Consider the following 18,880-nt stretch of genomic DNA (forward strand, 5'->3'; position numbering starts at 1 on the left):
CGATCTAAATGACTTATTTTATTAATAATTTCCCTAAGCTGGACTCCTGGCACCACAGTGCAGGGTTTTCTAATCCTTCAATGTTAAATCAGTGCTGGGCTTGTTCTTTATTTGACCTGGACGATAAATCCGTCTGGTTTGAATGCATTTGACTGGCAGGCTAAGCGGATGTCATACAGACAAATGCAAATCATTTGGTTTGCAGTAACTTTTAATGCAATAATCCACATGCTATCTCAGGTGCACATGTCTGTGGATGAGGTTTAATTTTCATTACTGAACGGTAATTTATGCTAAAAATTTGCAGTATGTTATTTTTTGTTCTATATTTTTACGTATGTAAATCTTAAACCATCTGGAAACTTGGATTTTCCCACCGACAGACAATAGAAGTTACTTCTGTTCTAAACATGTTTTCTCAAACAGGTCTGGAACCTGGAGGCTGACATTTCTCTGCATCATCATCACTTCATCAGGTAAGATTTGCCCAGTTTACTAAATATATCTTATTTATGAGGGTAAATCTGTGCAGAGCTTCTGCAGGGATCAAAGCAGATCTGGCAACTGAACCATCAACAACATGGCAGGTTGGAGAAGAATGGTCAATGGGTCAAACAATCAAGCATCTTCATTTTTCTTTTACTGGTTTGAAGGATGATGGTGAAAACTAAATCACCTATTTATGAAGCCCACCTATTATGTCTTACTGTGGATTATATGCTGTGTCACTGATGTGTTCAGGGCAGGAAGTAACTGGAACTATCGCATCGTTATTAAAACTAGGAGTCTCTCTGCATAATAATCTAAAAATTAATCTAAGAAGTATGATCTAAATAGTGAGCAGTCTACTGTTTCTAAAATATAAGCTAAAGAGTGACTAATAAACTAGAGTTTCTGGATTCCATGTTTCTTCTAATTACATTCATTCTAACACAATGTTAAAATGATTCTTTGTGGTTCTGAATATAAAGACGTTTTGATTAATAGATCAATAAAAAGCTCATATTCAAATCAAATTGTTGCTCTTTTCTTTCTTCAGGAACAAAATGCATAAAATATGACATATTAAAGCTCATCCACATTTAAATTTAAGCTCCTCTATTTAAATAAATCCTCATTTATCAATAATTGAACCTGCATGTCTACAGCTGTCCACCAGGGGGAGCCACATTCCTGTTCTTGTAGGCTTGAAGAAATAAAATAAAAGGCGATTTGCAAAATGAAATAGTGACCAGAAATATCATTTAAACTCATCTATATGTGTTTTATATCAGGTCACATTTCACTTCAGCTAAAAATACAAATTACATGGAATTTTTAAATTGTATTTTATTGATTATTTTTTTATAGATTTTTAATTGACCCTTGATGATCACTTCATTTTTTAGAATTCTGATTTCCGTTACCTTTGGCTGTTTTCATACGAAAGACATTTGGCCAATCTGTGTTTTTTGGAACAGATTCACGTTTCATGATTTATCTTCATATTATTATATTCAGTTGCCTTTTAGACGAAGCACAGCAGAGTTCAGTAGAGTTTGAGTCACTTCTGTGTCTTTCATCCTGTTGTCTCCCATCCAGACTCACTGTATCATCTGGACAAAGGTTTTTTTTGTAACCTTTCCATTTTCAATAAAATAATATTTTATGGTAATTTTGCATCCAGTATTTGGTGCCCAGATTGAAGGCAGTAACAGGTGGCGACCTTTAAATCCTACAGAAGATCTTCCTGCAGGATGTTTTCCGGGTCAGTAAGTGGTTCTGCGAGTCGCAGCTGTCTGACCGACTCTCAGGTGAAGATGCCCCAGAGGAGGACGGCAGGTCTGAGGCCTCTGGAGTCAAATGAGAGATTTGGGATGTAAAATGACTTTGATGCGGTTAGATATTAGGGAAAGCATTGTTATAAATGTCTGTCGTCTGAAATGCAAATAGTTTGTCCAAGATTTTGCATTTTCAGCTTAAAAGTAGGAATCTGGATTTCTGCAGTCAGACTGGAAACCAGCGACTGTGCAGAGATGGAGAAAGTTCTGTGGCTCTTTGCTGCTGCATCAGGCAAGTGCAAATAGCAACATTTAAGTTTTATTTCTGTGATTTATAGTTTTACAGGAGAAATGTTGATGTGAAAATGTTTCTCCCCTGCAGGTCTGAGCGCCGCCGCCTCTGGACGTCACTACCATTTCATTTACGAGCCAAAGAACTGGACCAACGCTCAGAGCTACTGCAGAGAAAACTACACCGACCTGGTTACCGTGGACAACCAAGACGTCGTGACGATCCTGAACGACATGGCCGATCTGGAGCAGATGGATCCCAAGCCTGTTGTAAAGTTACTTTTTCTTTTCAAAGTTGACATCAGGGACTTTTTTTTTTACAGTATCTTGTCCTTGTTGGGGACGAGGTTCACCAAATGTCAGTATTTATTATCTTATAATAAATTTGTTATATTTGGCTTTACACACATCCTGTATGATATTTTCATTCTTAACAGATTGACTTTAATCAATCAATCAATTTTATTTCTGAAGTCGCTTCATACTAGCAGCAGCTCAGAGCTGCACAGATCAATACAAACAAACAAAAACACACAGCTGCATGGAAAATCTACAGACTAAGCAGAAATGATTCAGTTCAGCAAATACAGTTAAAAGTCGGCCTTGACCTCTTAAAGACAGAAACATTTTCTGCGGCCCTCAGGATCTCTGGCAGAACCTGAGGGCCCGTTTGTTCCACAAACTGGGCCATAATACTGGAAAGAAGCCTCACCATCAGAGTGAGTTCTGACTCTGGTGCCAGAGGACCTGAGGGTCCGCAGGGGTCATAAGGTCATAGCAGCTCTGCAAGGTAAGATGGTGCAAGACTAGTAAGACATTTAAAAACCAGTAAGAGAATCTTAAAATCAATCAGACATACTGGGAGCCAGTGCAGTGATTTTAAAGCAGGTGTGATGTGAGCCGGCCTTCTGGTCCTGCTTAGAGCAACAGCTGAAGGCTGTCAGGGTTTGTTCAGAGAGACCAGAAAGCAGCATTACAGTATCTATACGGCCGGAAACAAAAGCATCAGAGTCTCAGTGTGAGTGAGGGAGAGAACAGGCCGAACTCTGGCCATATTTTTAAATGATAAAATCCTGTTTTAACTATTTGTTTCATATGTGGAATAAGTGAGATCAGAGGCGAGAAGAACGCCCAGCTTTCTGACTTGGTTTGAAGGTTTAAAAGATGCAGTTTATAATTTTTGAATAATAACTTCCTTCTGATCTTCTGGTCCTATAATTGAAACTTGTGTTTTGTCCTGGTTGAGCTGGAGAAAGTTCTGCTCCATCCAGGTCTTTATGTCTGAACTGCAGTCAAACAGTGCAGTGATTGGCTGAGGGTCGTCAGCAGAACTGTGGAAGCTGATTCCTGATGACTCCACCAAGCAGCAACATAGAGGACCTAAAGTAGAGCCTTGTGGGACGCCATAGTTAACGCCATGGATCTGTGAGAGAGGAGCTGAACCACTGAAGAACAGAACCAGAGAGCCCAGATGCTGTAATCTATTTAACAGGATTTGGTGATCCACTGGATCAAAGGCGGTAATCCAGATTACTCCTAAAATCATTTACAATTTTTAAGGGCTGTCTCTGTACTGGTTTGTCCTAAAACCACATTGATACTTTTCTAAAATACCAGTTAGTTAAAAAAGTGTTTAATTGAATAAAAACAAGCTTAATGTGATGTTTCTCCATCTTATAACTGCCTCAGTTGTTTAAAAAAGGTTTTCCAGAAGGTTTAGGAGCAAATATTAGGTCGTTCTCCCAGAGGACCATTTGTGAGGTCAGACACTGATGTTGGACAACAAGGTCTGGCTGTCAGTCTGCGCTTTAATTCACCACACAGTTGAAGTCAACACTCTGTGTTCAGTGGAGACACGCCTTGCATCACTCCATCCAGTTGTCTGCACTGCAGTTGGTGATGTTAGACTTTAAAGCAGCTACTGAGCCGTGTGGACCGATCCCATGAAGGACTACTCTTCATCTGCAACCCGTTCTCTCACAAATGTTTGTAGAAACAGTTTGAACGTGTCGGCATTGTAATTTCTGGAAAATCTGATGTGCTTTTGCATGTTTCTAACAGAGAACAAGCATCTGAATGTTTCTCAGTGTCTCTTTATGGTGCAGTCAGATGAGGGAGCAGCAGGAAAGATGCAGAAACGTAGAGACACGACTCAGATGAGTGAAGGAGGCCGTTGCAGCTGAACACAGGCTGCTGAGACGGGAACAGTCCAGTTGATGTAGGAGGCCGGCCATGTCAGCAGCTCCAGGTCAAAATGCAAAGTAACACTGAAGAACTGCCAGAAAGTCCCATGAAGTCACATTAAATCCTCTGATCCCTGGGTTTAGATTTGTGTCATTGTGCCAGCTTTTTAGATTTATTTACATCAGGTTTGCAATGGTAATGACTCCATGGACTGTGCCACATAGCAGGAGCTCCTGATAACTAAATGTATTCACTCTGCGTCCCAGGAGCAGAATAAGGACCGACTGAATTTAAAACCGCTAGAAAGAGGCTAAAACCAGACTCTGGATGCAAGTATTACAAAAGTGGGAAGCAGGGAAATAAATTAAGCATCTTTTTCAATATTTCTGTCATAATTGTATTCATTTCTCTGCAGCTGCCTGGAGTCGATACTTCCTTACAGCTGGTCTGTCTCCACCAGATTTGGAGATGTAGGAACGTTTCTGTTTACAAACTCAGTGGGATCTACGGAAGACCATTAGGTCCACAAAACAAAAAAACAAACAGACTTTTTATGGTGTACTTTTTACTTTTACTTGAGTAAAATTCATTCACTGAATTAAAAACAAACATGTTTTAACCAAAAATTCCACAGACGCGCACACACACACACACACACACACACACACACACACACACACACACACACACACACACACACACACACACACACACACACACCCGCATGTTTGTTAGTTTTTTATTGAAAGAAACTGATTTGGAAGAATTTTTTTCTTTTGCATAATTTCATTATTTTTTGTTACTTATTTGAATTATTGTCACTTTGGTCCTTAAAATACTAACATTTCCACTTAACTTTATATTGTGGACCTTCTGATGATGTAATTTTTAAATCTTAAATGACTGATCAGTTACTCAGTACTCTAGAAGATTTTTACCAGATAATTCTTTTCTATTGAGTAAATTCTTAGACGGCAAGTTTTTACTTTTGCTTTAGTAAAAATATATTGAAGTAGAGCTGCTCTTCATATAGGTTTTTGGGAAGTCTGCCCTCCTCTGCTCTCAGGTGTCTCGTTTTCCAGAGTCTGATGTGTTCAGTAGAGTTTGCTGACACTGCAACATGTCAGCAAAAGGATCCTGATGCTGAATGTAACTGATCTGGTCTGATCTCCAACAGGCCTGGATCGGTTTGTACCATGATGAGATCAGATGGAACTGGTTGTCTGGAGGTTTTTACCAAAGCGATGAGCTGAAGTTCCAGAACTGGCACCGAAAAGAGCCAAACATCCCCTGGTACTTACCGGCATGTGGGATTATGGACAGCTCTGGGATGTGGCACGATGCACCGTGCGAAGAGAACATTTACCCGGTCTGCTCCAATGTGTCAGGTAAGAATTTGGTTTAATTTTGTCTTCCTGCTTCTTGATTGCAGGTTAGCCACTTTTTATAAATACGTTTCATCATTTGGTGGCCAACAGGCGCAAAGCTCAGCGAAAAGTAATTATAGCAGAATGTATTGATAAAACCCATCAATAAACTCTTAATACTTTAGTTTCTCTGCATTCAATGACTCCTTCTTAAAATTTAATAATTATCATATTTTTGCACTGATGTAATTTGGCACTACACAAATAAAACTTATTTTTTAAATGAAATCTTTATTTTGAACAAGTAAATTGCCAGATAAAGAATGAAGAAGAATCAAGAAAACAAAAATATATACAGTGATCCCTCGTTTTTCACGGGGGTTGCTTTCCAAAAATAAGCCGCGATAAGTGAAATCCGCGAAGTTGTCACCTTTAGTTTTTTACAACTATTACACAACATAATTAAATACTCTACATTGAAACCAAAGCACAAAACCTGTTTTCAGATCAGCGGATGTGCGTGTTCATCAGTCGGCCTTAATGTGATTCGGAGTCGTGGCATTAAAGCGTCTCCTCCAAGCTGGGTTAGGGTTCACAGCTGGATCTACAGCAGAGCCTCCGGCTACAGTTTTTTCAGCTGGCATTCAAAGTTTCAATATAAAATAAAACTTCCATATCCAGTTCAAAAAGGAGAAGGAAAAAGACGAAACTCTTTAAATCCGACCCACAACTGTCTCATCCAAGTATGTCCCACATTTACACATCAAATAATATCAAATAATCATGATCAAATAATATTTAAGCATACTAAAGTTATCTTGAACCTCTACTCAAGTGGCCATCAATAATCTTGAGGACCATAAAGTGGGTCTGACAGGCCAGACTTGGCCCACGGGCCTCATGTTGAACATCTGATTTCATGAAACGTCCAGAAAACATTGGAGAAAGAAAATATGTTACACTTTATGTCTTTTTCAAACACGAAGTCTTTTCCAGTATTTATAAAACAGAAACATATTTATGTTTTCTGTAGATAATATTACCTGCTCCAGACTCCCCCTACTGGTCTGGAGCAGGTTTGCAGCATTTCAGATGTGCTGTTGTTTCAGTATTTCCAGCCTTTTTTGTTTGCATTTGTTTTGTTTATTGTAGGTTTTTGCTGCTGTTTTCTGTGATTGTATAATAGGATACAAGAGTCTTTTATTAGGACTGAAATTTAGCCAGTAAAATGAGAGTTGGGCCCCTGGTTTTAAAAAATGTTCTTAGCAAAGACCCGACAGACTTCCACTAATCTGCTGTATTAATAGAAAGATCATGTTTTTCTCTTATCATACACGTTTCCTGTTTCGTGTTTAATAATGTGTCTATATCACATGTTTCAAACTCGAGGCTCGTGGGCCAAATCTGGCCCACCATAGCTTTTTATGTGGCCCTCTAGATTCTAGACTAAACACTGAGTGTGCTTAAATATTAGGTTTTCAGTCAAATCAATGCAGTTTTTATCTGTTTACTGCCAAATTATATCACTGAGTCCCTCCAGTTTCTAGAGAATGTTCATGGAAATTCACACAAAATCAACAAATCCCTGCAATTTTTTTGTGCTAATAAATAATTGTGAGTTTATTGCAAATTTTTCTCAAAAATTGTCAAAAACTTTTTGCTTGCCCACAATAGCTGGCCCAGTCTTCACTGATGTCAGATTGTGGTCCATGATCTGCACAGCGAGTCATAAAAAGTTGCATTTACCGTCATAAATAAGCACAAATATCGCAAATATTTCCAAGTTAGTACCACAAACACTTTGACTTTTATTGCAAAAAATGAAAAAAGGACTAATTGACCTGGCTGCTTTGTGAACTTCCAGTTGAATAAATTTTGGCATGCTGACATTTTGGTTGTTGACAGATAAAAAGTCTTCAGGTTGTCAGGCCTTTATATTCATGCTCTTATTTTGAAGTTACCTTTCATGGGTTCAGTAAGCAGCTGTTAGTAAACATGTAAGTCAGCTAGAAACCAAAGTAATTCTAGTTTCTATTGTTTTCAGATGAGGGGGCGAACTTTTTCTTCGTCGACGCTGCGATGAGCTGGGAGGAGGCTCAGAGCTACTGCAGGGAACTCTACACAGACCTGGCCTTTCCCAAAAGCCAGTTTGAGAACTCATTCATAAAGGCTGAGATCCCAGACGGCGTGTATGGCTGGATCGGCCTTTACTTAGACACCTGGAAGTGGTCAGACGGACCCATGTATGGGTTTGTACACTGGGCAGTGGGCAAACCTGACGGTGAGACGCAGCGATGCGGCGTTGCGACCTTTGACAGCTCTGGCGTCTGGGATGACTGGGCTTGTGATGAAATGAAGCCATTTATCTGCCACCATGGTAAGCTGCCCATCAGTCTGAATGGAAACGTGAAGGTTTGTTTGCTTTGCTAGAAAATAAAAACTCTCCAGAGCCAGTAGACCTCTTCCTGGTTGGAGTTCATATTGTGGCGGCTCAGAGCAGAAGAAGAATCAAATGATGCATTCATTCTCCTGATGTGGTGCAGACGCCAGGATCGATGATGTCATTCACACTGGAACGAGGTCGAGAATGGAAACTTTAAAGGAGTGTTGTTTGCTAAATTGACGTTTACGTCATGTTATAATGTTATTCCCTCGTCAAAAACATATCTGGACTGTGATCTTGATTCTTTCATGCATGTTTGAGAAATCTTTGACTCTCCATGGCAACCGTTCAGGGTGCCTAAACATTTGCTCAAACAAAGTGTTGCCAGTTTCCACACAGCTCCACCTCCCTGAGCCTCCCCCACTCAGCTCCTTCAGACTAGCAGCAGCAATCTGCAAACACTGCACCTCAGCTGAACTCATACAAACTATTTTTCAGATCAACGCTCCTAAGAATGGATGTAAACGGCTTAATGGAGTAGCATTGTTGTGATGACGTTCTGAAAGGGATGTGTCAGGAAGAGTAGGAGGTTCTTAAAGAGACAGAGGCCAATTTCAAGACGTCAAATATGACTGTGATGAAAAGTCAAATTTAAGTTGAAGGAAACATAGTTACTTGATTGTGTAAAAACCCAACACTGCAAATGGCATTCACATCCAGAATATCTTTTCTAAAATACTTTTTTCATCCTTAACTGTAATAAAATGTTATAAATATTTGTTTTAAAGACTCTCCACCCTTCACAACACAAGTGGTGAAACTGAAGCTGGTAGGAAATGCGACTCTGGACCTGAATGACCCTGCGGTCCTGGAAAACATGAAGGAGGAGGTAAAAGATCTCAGAATTTTGAGTTTTAGCATTTAAGCCCAAATATCATTTAAATCCAGACAAACTTAGAAGTGTCTCAGTGAAACGTTGGAATGAGTCTGGCCAGGCCCAGTAACTGCTGTGTTTCAGCTCCAGCTGCAGCTGAAGCAGCAGGGCGAGGCTGCAGACGTCAAGCTGAGCTGGAAGAAACAGCAGGATGGAAAAATCTTCCACCAGGAGGAGGAAGAGGAGGAGCTGCAGTGAGGCGACGACATGCTGATGAGAAAACCTTCTCAGCTTTTCTTATATCTTTTAAAATGAAAAATATGTAAAATCCATATTAATGAAACAGCAAAATGATGTGTTGATGTGAAACAGCATATTTTCTTTTAGTCACAGTTCTTCAACATGTTTGAATCATTATTCAAACCTGATCAGAACTTGTAGCCGAGTTTCAGTTTGATTCCTTTTTTAAATTCCTGTAACCTTATTGAATTCACGCATATCTGCCTTCGGTTTCAGTAGTTTCGATTTACTTTTGTGTTTCCTCTATGATCACTTCTTGGTTTATTATTGTCACTTAGGTCTTGTTGCCATATTCAGATCATTTTCCCTTTTGGTTTGTTGATCATTTTAGTTTTTAGTTTAGCTCAGTTTATGTTAAATATCCTCCCACCGTCTGTTTCCCTTTGCTTTCTGCCACATCTGTTCCACTTCTCCTCTGATTAACTCACTTGGTTCTGATCTCATTAGCCATTAGCCGTTAGCCATTAGCCTGCCTCCCTATTGAAGCTCTCTGGTTTGTATTGCTCATTGCATGTCCTGTTCCATTCATAACAACATTGTATGTCTTAATTTTTTTATTATTAAAATCTTCTGGCTTCATTTCTCTGGTTCTGTCCAACGAAAACCCAAACAGGGAACTGACACTGTAACAGGACGCCATGTTTATTCCTGATCCATGATCACCACTGCTGCAGAATCAACACATCTGTTTCAGCAGTAGTGCAGTATTCTGCTGCATGTATCGATAAAGGTTCCCTCACATCAGCATGCTGGGTGCTTGAAACAGAGTGTGAAACTGACAGCTTGGCCTACATATTGACTGATTTGGTTAATAATTATCAGACCACTCAGAGTTTTGAAATTTCATCCCACAGTCAGTGGTTCTTAATGGGAAATTAAATGTTGTTGTAGCTCATTAATTCAGATTCTTCAAATACTTATTGTGTCACAGGATTTGATAATCCAAAGATCCTCTCACATTTAGACCCACGTTTTTATTACACTGGCAGGAAACAAAGTTTTTGAAGGTACAAGATGAAGATGAAATGCAAAAATACCTGACACCTCACCTGACATGAGCCTACAAGTTTAATATAAAAATACACATTCTCTTAAAACAAAATAACGTTTGGGCGCCCCAGGACTCGGCGCCCTGGGCTACTGCCTCTCTGCCTCTCTGGAGGAAAAGCCTCAGGAGTCAAATGAGTCATTTGTGATTTAAAACCTGCTTTATTTGGTTTGATATTACAGCATTTGTCAGAGTAAACACTTGTCATCTCAAACGCAAATTATTCAGCTTGATCATTTTGCATGCCATGTTCAAGCCCAGAGTAATAAACGCCTGCAGCCACAAACTGAACTACACGACACTTACGAGGATGGAAAACGTTCTTCTGTGGCTCCTCAGTGCATCAGGCAAGTGGATTTAATTTTATACTCCCAGTATAAAGTTATACAATCACACATAATGTTTTGTGTGTGTTCAGTGTGTGTGTCCTTTTTTAAAACACCTGAGCTAATTTGAGCTCTGTTTGGAAACAGAATTGATTTTTAAGGTTTGTTCTACTGATAAAAACATCTGTCATGAAAATGTTTTGTTCTTATTTGAATCCTCCTGCTGTCGTTCCAGCAGCTCTGGGCTCCGTCTGCTCTCTCCCTGTTCGTCAGTACCACTTCATCTATGACCCAAAGAACTGGACCGAGGCGCAGAGTTACTGCAGGCAGCGCTACACGGACCTGGTCACTGTGGACAGTGTGAACATGGTGACCATGCTGAACGGCATGGCAGACGTGAGCAGAATGGGATCAACTGCAGACGTAAACTCCATATTCTCCTCTGTTTGCTTTTAAAATATTCAGCCAGCTGAAGGGTTGCACTGATTTATTGACACCAGTTTCCTTGATTTTGTGAGATCGGTGATGAACTGATGCTTCGATGTGAAGCTGATCTTATCCTCAGATCTTACCCTCCTCTGCCCTGCAGCGAGCGCCTCGGCTGACGAACCGGCCCACCAGCTCATGTCTGCACGTTTACCGTTACAAAAATTACTTCACTGTTGCCGACTCAGCAACTTTTCTGACAAAAAACAACAACAGCCAATATTGTAATCATCAGGTCAGGTCAGGCTTTCTAAAGAAAAGTAATGGACGATTGGTCAGAAAAATGCAATCGGTTCACCTCTGAAAGTAACAGGAAGTGTCTGTTTTCTCCCTTTCCCTGTTTTTGTCCTTCGTTTCACTGGAAGATGATAAATTAGTTTAAATCTCTGTTGTTTCAAACTGCTGCTCACCAAATTCAATCACATCTTTGTGATAGGAAACCTTTTGCTTTCCTGAACTAATTCCAACATTTTGTTAATCTAATGCTGCAAAGACTGTTTAAATGACCAGAGTTCATTTTTTTTCTCTCTACATTGAAGTTTTAACATCCATTTGCATGATGTTTGCGATTTGAATGACTCCAAACCCTGAGCCTCAGGATGCAGGTTTGTCTTGAACAGAGTAAACACCTCCTGACAAGTCATGCAAATTTCCAGTCTGGATTTTCTCTGCAAGGTGAGAACGGCACCTCAAACGTAGATCTACAGATTCTAGTTCCCTCTGCTCTGCCTGATCACCTGACAGATTCAGTGTCTCCTCTCTGACAGGAATAGCTGAATTTGTTCGAATAGTAAAAGTGCAGTGAAGACCACGTTGTTTTTTTAAATAACCAACATATCTCCTGATTGTTTTTGACGCTCTCGCCAACAGACAGACTTTGCAGCCTCTTATATTCATAATCCTGGACTCATGAAAACTCAGTCATTCATGATTTCATAAAGGTTGGGATCCAAACCTGCTGCACAGACATGTCAGGTCTGACTCTGCAGTATTTGGTGCTTTAAATATTTAAATTACACTTTGAAGGTTTTTTGTGAAACTCACCAATAGAATCGGATCATCTGCAGAAGAAGCAACCAAGGCCTCCCTGTTTCAGCTTCTTTGAAACTGATCTTACCTAATGAACATATTAGGTAACATGTCATCTTATTTCTGAGTATTTGCACCTAAACATGAACTCTGTATTGAGAAACTGCCATCAAAGATGAAACCTATGGATTTGAATTTTGTCAGTTTTATGAAAGCCCAACTTTATCAGCAGCTATCAGCACAGCATAATTAAAAACTGACTATCAATGAGAAGATTATCTCAGATCATTTTTCAAGTTTGTGGCGTAGAAATATTTCAGCTGAGCTTCCAGTGGTAGAAAACATGAAGACTCTGACTCCAGGTAATGGTTTCATGAGACGCAGGCTGAATTCATGCTGATTCAACCGGGAGTTAATGGTGGAACAACATGGCGCCATGTTGCCGCCACAGGCAGGACCAGCTCCCACCGATCTGCAGGAAGTGACGCAGAACAATATTCAAACGCAGGCAGGTGGTTGGATGTGGCAGTAAGTGGTTCTGTCCCGCAGGCCTGGATCGGGCTGTACTTTGATGTGGTCAGCTGGAGGTGGTCGCTGTCAGACGAAGGTTTCTACGGAGCGGACGGGAGCTACAGACTCTGGTCGGCCGGAGAGCCGAACAGCGCCTGGTACACAGTGGACTGCACTCACATGTATGACAATGGATACTGGAACGACGCTCCCTGCCAGTGGGTTTACGGATCCATCTGCGCCAACACCAGCGGTAAGGATGTAGAACAAACCCAGATTTACTAACAGGCAAGTTTGAGTTTCATTTTTAACGTTTGTTTATGAATAAATGTAGAGAATTAGATATAGTGTTGGTAAATATCAGTAAATACAGGAATTAAAGCAGCACTTTGGCAGCAGAGCGGCTGAAAGAAAAGCTGCCATGTTTCTGCATCACATAAACATTCCTGCTGGTCCCTGAAAAATGACACAAACCAGGACAATCGGTGAAGACAATGTCCAGGGGAAAGAGGACATTTGGCCACTCTATAAATGATTTTAAACCATCTTTTAAATGTAATGACCTTACCAAACTGTTCAGAGACTCTGATTGCATGGAGGTCTGTCACAAATCAAAAACAAATGTCAGCAAATTAAAACCTGGAACTGGAGCCGTTTGTCTCCATGCCGTCTCTCTACGACCGTCTGACTGACTGGTTCTCTTCTGGTCTGTTTCCAGGACAGGCCGCAACATTTTTCTACATCAGCACATTAATGAACTGGACCGACGCTCAGAGCTACTGCAGGCTGCACTACACAGACCTGGCCAGCATCAGGAGCCTGCAGGAGAACGAGCAGATCAGGACGATGAGGCCTGCAGGTCTGACGGTCTGGATCGGCCTCTACAAAGACACCTGGAAGTGGTCCAACGGAAACCTGTTCCTGTTTTCTTACTGGGCATCGGGGCAGCCTCAGGGCGGCGTGGAGAACTGCACCGTGGCAGACTTCAGCCTGTCCGGGCACTGGGAGGACTGGCCGTGCGGCTTAGAGAAGGCCTCCGTCTGTTACCATGGTGAGACGCCATCAGTGGACCAAAGGACAAAAGAGGACGACAAACAGAAATGATAAAACATTTGCTTTGTTTGTCTTAAAGACGCTGAACCTTTCACTCGGCTCACAGTGAAGCTGAAGCTGGTGGGAAACTCTGTTCTGGACCTGAACGACCCGGCAGCCCTGGAAGACCTGCTGAAGGAGGTGAGAGTCTCACAGAAAGTCAGTCCAGATGCTACAAGCTGCTGATCCAGACCTTTAGATCGTGAATCAGATCAATCATAAAATATTAAACCTTCTGCAATGTTCACACTTGAATATCACAGAAGGTTTAATGAATATTTTATGATTGATATGATTCAGTGTGAAATCATCACCAATAATCTCCTAAAGACAAAGTTACTCTCTTTTCTTGGAGTAAAGATTTCTGACGCAGAGATGGAAACTGGTTCAGGCGTTTCTGTGTGTTGGGTGTGTGTTTGGTGTGTGTTTGGTGTGTGTTTGGTGTGTGTTGGGTGTGTGTTGGGTGTGTGTTGGGTGTGTGTTGGGTGTGTGTTTGGTGTCTGTTGGGTGTGTGTTCGGTGTGTGTTGGGTGTGTGTTGGGTGTGTGTTTGGTGTGTGTTGGGTGTGTGTTGGGTGTGTGTTCGGTGTGTGTTGGGTGTGTGTTCGGTGTGTGTTGGGTGTGTGTTCCTGACATGTCTGCTCGTTGTGTTTCAGCTCCAGCTGAAGGTTCGGCTCCAGGCTGACATCAGACTGAGCTGGAGGAAACGGCCTGATGGGAAGATCTTCTACACTGAGAAGCAAAATTAACCCAAAGTTTCTCCACATGAGAAATTTGAGTTTTATTTTGATTACAGGAGGTAAAAGTAACAGCAAATGTTACAGTATGAAGGTTTAGAGGTGAAATCAAAGACCTTGATTTAGCAGCTGTAGTTAAAAGGCCTTTTGAGTTAAAGTCACTGGATAAATGTTGGTTTATCTGCTGTGCAATTAAAGTTGATGCTAAAGATCTTAAAAGATTAACACTGTATTATTCGTAACCATTTACATCATAGTAAGATGTTCCGTCTTTTTTCTCTTTTTTCTTTTGCTTTCTTTGTTTTTCTGACTCTTTCTCTGCCAACACTGACAGAGAAAGAGTCAGAAACAATAACCTTCAACACAACATTTTTTGTCAAACACAATATTTTGGTCTTTTTTACTGTCTGTTTATGAACGGAAACTTAATTCAGTCCGATCTAAACGGGGACAGCTCCCCCTGCTGGACTGTAGTTAATCTGCACCACATGTAAACTAGTTGCAGGCATATTGATGCAATGTGTGAAGACTGTTTTTAATCTAAAAATAAAAAACATATCTGCCCTCAAAATTTCTATTTCCAAGGTTTTAAAATTTAAATCTACTATTTTTGTTTACAATGTGTGGAAAAGTATTTTCTCCTCACGGGCCGATTCTGCTTTTACTTTTTGTCACATTTAATGTTTCATATCATTCAACTCACTGTAATATTGTACAAAAATTATTTGAGTTAACACAACAAGCAGTTTTCAAATGATGATTTTATTCAGTCAGGAAACAAAAAGCCTCCAATGTTTTTGGTTTCAGACCCGGACCTGGTTATTCCCTGACCTGCGGATATAATAATAATAATTCATACTGAACCTCTCTGATGGTGGATAGATCTATAAAAGGAACATTTCATACTCAGAACCGTCCAGTGTGACTGAACTAAAGCAGTTCTGCTGTGGCTCAGAGGGATTGTTGAGTTTTCACAAAATGTTGTCTCTGATGATTTTTAAAATCATCATTTGAAAACTGCTTTTTGGGATTCACTCCTTATTAAAAATTAAAAATAGATTATTTGAAACATTAAAATGTCACCAAAAAAAGGAAAAACAGAAGAAATATGTAATGGGGCAAATTCTTTTCACAGCATGACACACTGGGACGGACGGACGGATTTTCCAGCCAAATAAATGTGGAAGTGGCAATAAAACATAATCACACTGTAATAACTTTAAGTCTTTAAAAGAAGCTCAGTTTAAGAGATAAAATAATAAATTTTAACTCTTCAATTTTCCTTTTGGGTCAAAAAAGTATTTTTTAAATTGAATTTGAAGAAGGATGTCAGTTTTTTATAGTGTAGAGTTTTTGCAAAGGCGTTAATTTAATTGTCATTTCTAAATATTAATGTTAATATTTGTAGTGTGTCAGTGAAGTTGTGACGGGACGGATCGGGTCCCAGACGTGTGTTGACAGAAGCAGCGGTTCTGAAGGCTGATATTCACACGCCAGACGAGCCGTTTGAGTCAGACACACCCTGATGCTGTGGAGGCTGGCCTAACCAAAGTAAACAGGCTCTGATGATTCAGCAGTTTGCTCGAATTAAAAATCATGATCAGGTCAGAGAGTCGATTAGTTTGACTCTTGAAAAGCTGTGAATCAAACAGCTTAAAGTCATTAAAGTGGTTCAACTGGAGATGCTCCAGTTGTGTCGGATCCAGGGTTGCTGGTTCAATTCCTCTGAAGATTCCTGTTTTTATTGCGTCAGTAAATATTTTTATCCATCTACTTTAATTTATTCACAAATAAAACTTCAGGTAGAAGTCAGCAGATTATTGACCTGAGCCAAAATATTGTTAAAGGGAATTTATTTATGAGCAAAAACTTTGAACATGCTCAAAACACATTAAATGTATAAAAAAACAAAACAAAAAAAACAATTATAAAACATACAATTATAAAAAAAATACTTTGGGTGTATTTACATGTTGAAATGCACCCAACATATCCGCAGGTCTGATTGGGCTCAATGGTTCTCTGCCTTGTTGAAGCTCAGCTCGCATTAATTATATATTATTACAAAGAATGAAAGTATCATTAAATATGACAGAGTTTAACCCTGAAGCCCTTCTGGAGCATTTGGAAACATGATGACTGCTGTTCATGTGACACGTGGATCCGATGACTGTTTGCTGTTCCCACCTCTGTTGTTAAAAGGATCAAATGATCGAAGATCAACAGAAAACAGATCAGATGAAACCCTGACGACGACTTCCTGGATGGGAACCAAATCTAGTTAAAACAACTCTACTCTACATAAATGAAATAAAATAATTCAGTTTATGAGTCTAAATGGTCTTAAATCCAAATTAATTATAATAAAGAGTTTATTCTATTACATTCCATATATTTGTGGATCTCAGAAATGAGTGGGGCAAAGTTTCCAGAAGTTTATTCAACAATTTATCATCTTCTCAAACAACAACAAAAAAAAAAAAACATATAACCAACAACATGCAGAGAACGGCAGCAAAACTAAAACGTTTTAGTTCTTTAAATGTTTTAGCTGCCAGGTTCCGGCTGAGTTCACACAGTTAAACATGAACAGGTTACGTTCAAGTTCATTTGAATAAAACATTTCAGCAGCAAAGCATTCAAAGTGCTTTACATCTTAAAACACAATACAGTCAGCAGTTGTGAAAATCAGAAATAAACATATTTTGTCAAATTTCATGATCAGAACATCACCAAATATATTGATCAGTGTTCCTTTACTAATAAAAGCAGCTCTGCACTGGTCAGTTTTAGCCTTGATTTAAAGGATCTCAGTGTTTCAGCTGTTTGGAAGTTTGTTCCTGGTTTGTGGTGCGTAGAAGCCAAATGCTGGTTCTGGTTCTGGTTCTGCAGAGCGGACTAGAACCGGAAGACCTGAGGGATCTGGAAGGTTGATCCAACTGCAGCAGATCTTTGATCCGTTCATTCACAGCAAATTCTCCAGAGTTAAAATTTCAATGTTGGTACCTATTAGAGTGCAGAGACTACTGTTGCCTTCACCATAACTAACTGTGAAAACATAACATTATGGGTGTTAAACATCAGAGTTCACACTTTTCAACACCAGTAATGTCGTGTTGAGCATCCTGGTACTGGACCAAGTTCTGGAAGAATCTCGCCAACTCCATTTTCCTTTTGCTCTTTCTACCTTTGATAAATGCACATCTGTAGATTCTTACATAATGCACCAGATGTAATATTCCAACATCTTATTGTTTTCATGTTATATCCAGGCAAATAAAATACATATCCAGATTTTGTCAGTGAGCTTCCTGTTTTCTATAAATACCATCTCAACATTTGTGACATGGTATTTATTTTCTGCTATCAGATGTTAAGGCAACATTTGAGGAGCATTTTCTGGATTTTAATGTTGATCAAATGCACACAGGTTCAGCTGTTTGACGTTCAGATCTCTGATGGTTCAGATTCGCTCGTCGACTTTGTGACTGTCTTTATGTGTCTCTGAAGGCTCAGGTCAGAGGTCATCCTGATCTCTGGTTTCCAGCTGTAATAACTGAAGCTGGTGATTCTAGATGGTTCCTCTTTAGGTGCAAAGATGACAACATGAAATGGTACCTAATGTTAACGCCATTCCTGTAAGCAAACAAAATGTAAGTGGCAGGTAAAATAAGCCTCATTGTTTATTTAATGGTTTGAACATAGAAAGTGACACAACATGAAACACATCAACATGTTAGTCAAGCAGCACAGATGGTAAAACTAATCCAGACTAATAACAGTTTACTGACCGACATCTGCTGCTTTTTGGAACACAATACACATAAGTGAAATAATGTCTAAAACAATGTTTAAATATAAAATAGACTTGTCTCTGTTTCTCATTAAGCTATAATCTGTTCTTACCTGAGGAGACCCAACGTCACCGTTCTGCTGCTGCCGCTGGTCTGATGTCAGCAACTCGCTAAGCTAGTCACTCACAGCTAATACTACCAAAAACAAAATTCATTTAACTGTAATTCTTTTAGCTAAACGTTTGAATATTGGAGAGGAGTTTTGTTTTTATTGCATACATGTTGGTAGTATCCTGCTGTTCACATACTGCTGGATTTATGCCTTCATCTATTATTTTACCACCTGGGCCTCATCAGGCAGGGATTTATAACAACTGAACTATTCAGCTGTTAACTGGCTGATGCCCCGACTTTGTCATTTTGATCTAAATTGCTAGTGTTACAAACAGTTTCCTTAAGTAGTTATAGTTATTCATAGCAAAAACTAAACTCCCATTGCTGCTCAAAACTTAAGGACAGCAAACTGCCAAACTGCAGCTTTGATAGACGTGATCACACTGATGATAGCCAGTTAATCCAGAGATAATTTTACCACTGATTCTTATGGTCTTAGCTAAACTCTTGGGTCTTTGAAAACTCTGGACGAAAACTTTGGACTTGGTGTTCCTTCGCCCGGGGCCCATGGAGGCCCACTCCGGAGC

At 39.8% G+C, this 18,880-nt stretch overlaps 1 protein-coding gene across 1 annotated transcript; it reads left to right on the plus strand.

Moving 5' to 3' along the window:
* Positions 1 to 2,015: 2,015 nt before the first annotated feature.
* LOC106939536 (macrophage mannose receptor 1-like) lies at positions 2,016 to 14,952 on the plus strand. Its single transcript, XM_015021952.1, has 11 exons — positions 2,016 to 2,052; positions 2,143 to 2,321; positions 5,413 to 5,623; positions 7,647 to 7,979; positions 8,774 to 8,874; positions 9,004 to 9,113; positions 10,695 to 10,956; positions 12,598 to 12,811; positions 13,277 to 13,609; positions 13,691 to 13,791; positions 14,305 to 14,952. The coding sequence occupies exons 1-11, from the start codon at positions 2,016 to 2,018 to the stop codon at positions 14,395 to 14,397; spliced, it is 1,974 nt and encodes a 657-aa protein (XP_014877438.1). The 3' UTR covers positions 14,398 to 14,952.
* The last annotated feature ends 3,928 nt before the right edge of the window (positions 14,953 to 18,880 follow it).

This window comes from Poecilia latipinna, unplaced genomic scaffold (genome assembly GCF_001443285.1).
Source record: "Poecilia latipinna isolate Pla-1442-1.1 unplaced genomic scaffold, P_latipinna-1.0 Scaffold2901, whole genome shotgun sequence".
In the NCBI taxonomy this organism is placed as follows: Eukaryota; Metazoa; Chordata; class Actinopteri; order Cyprinodontiformes; family Poeciliidae; genus Poecilia; species Poecilia latipinna.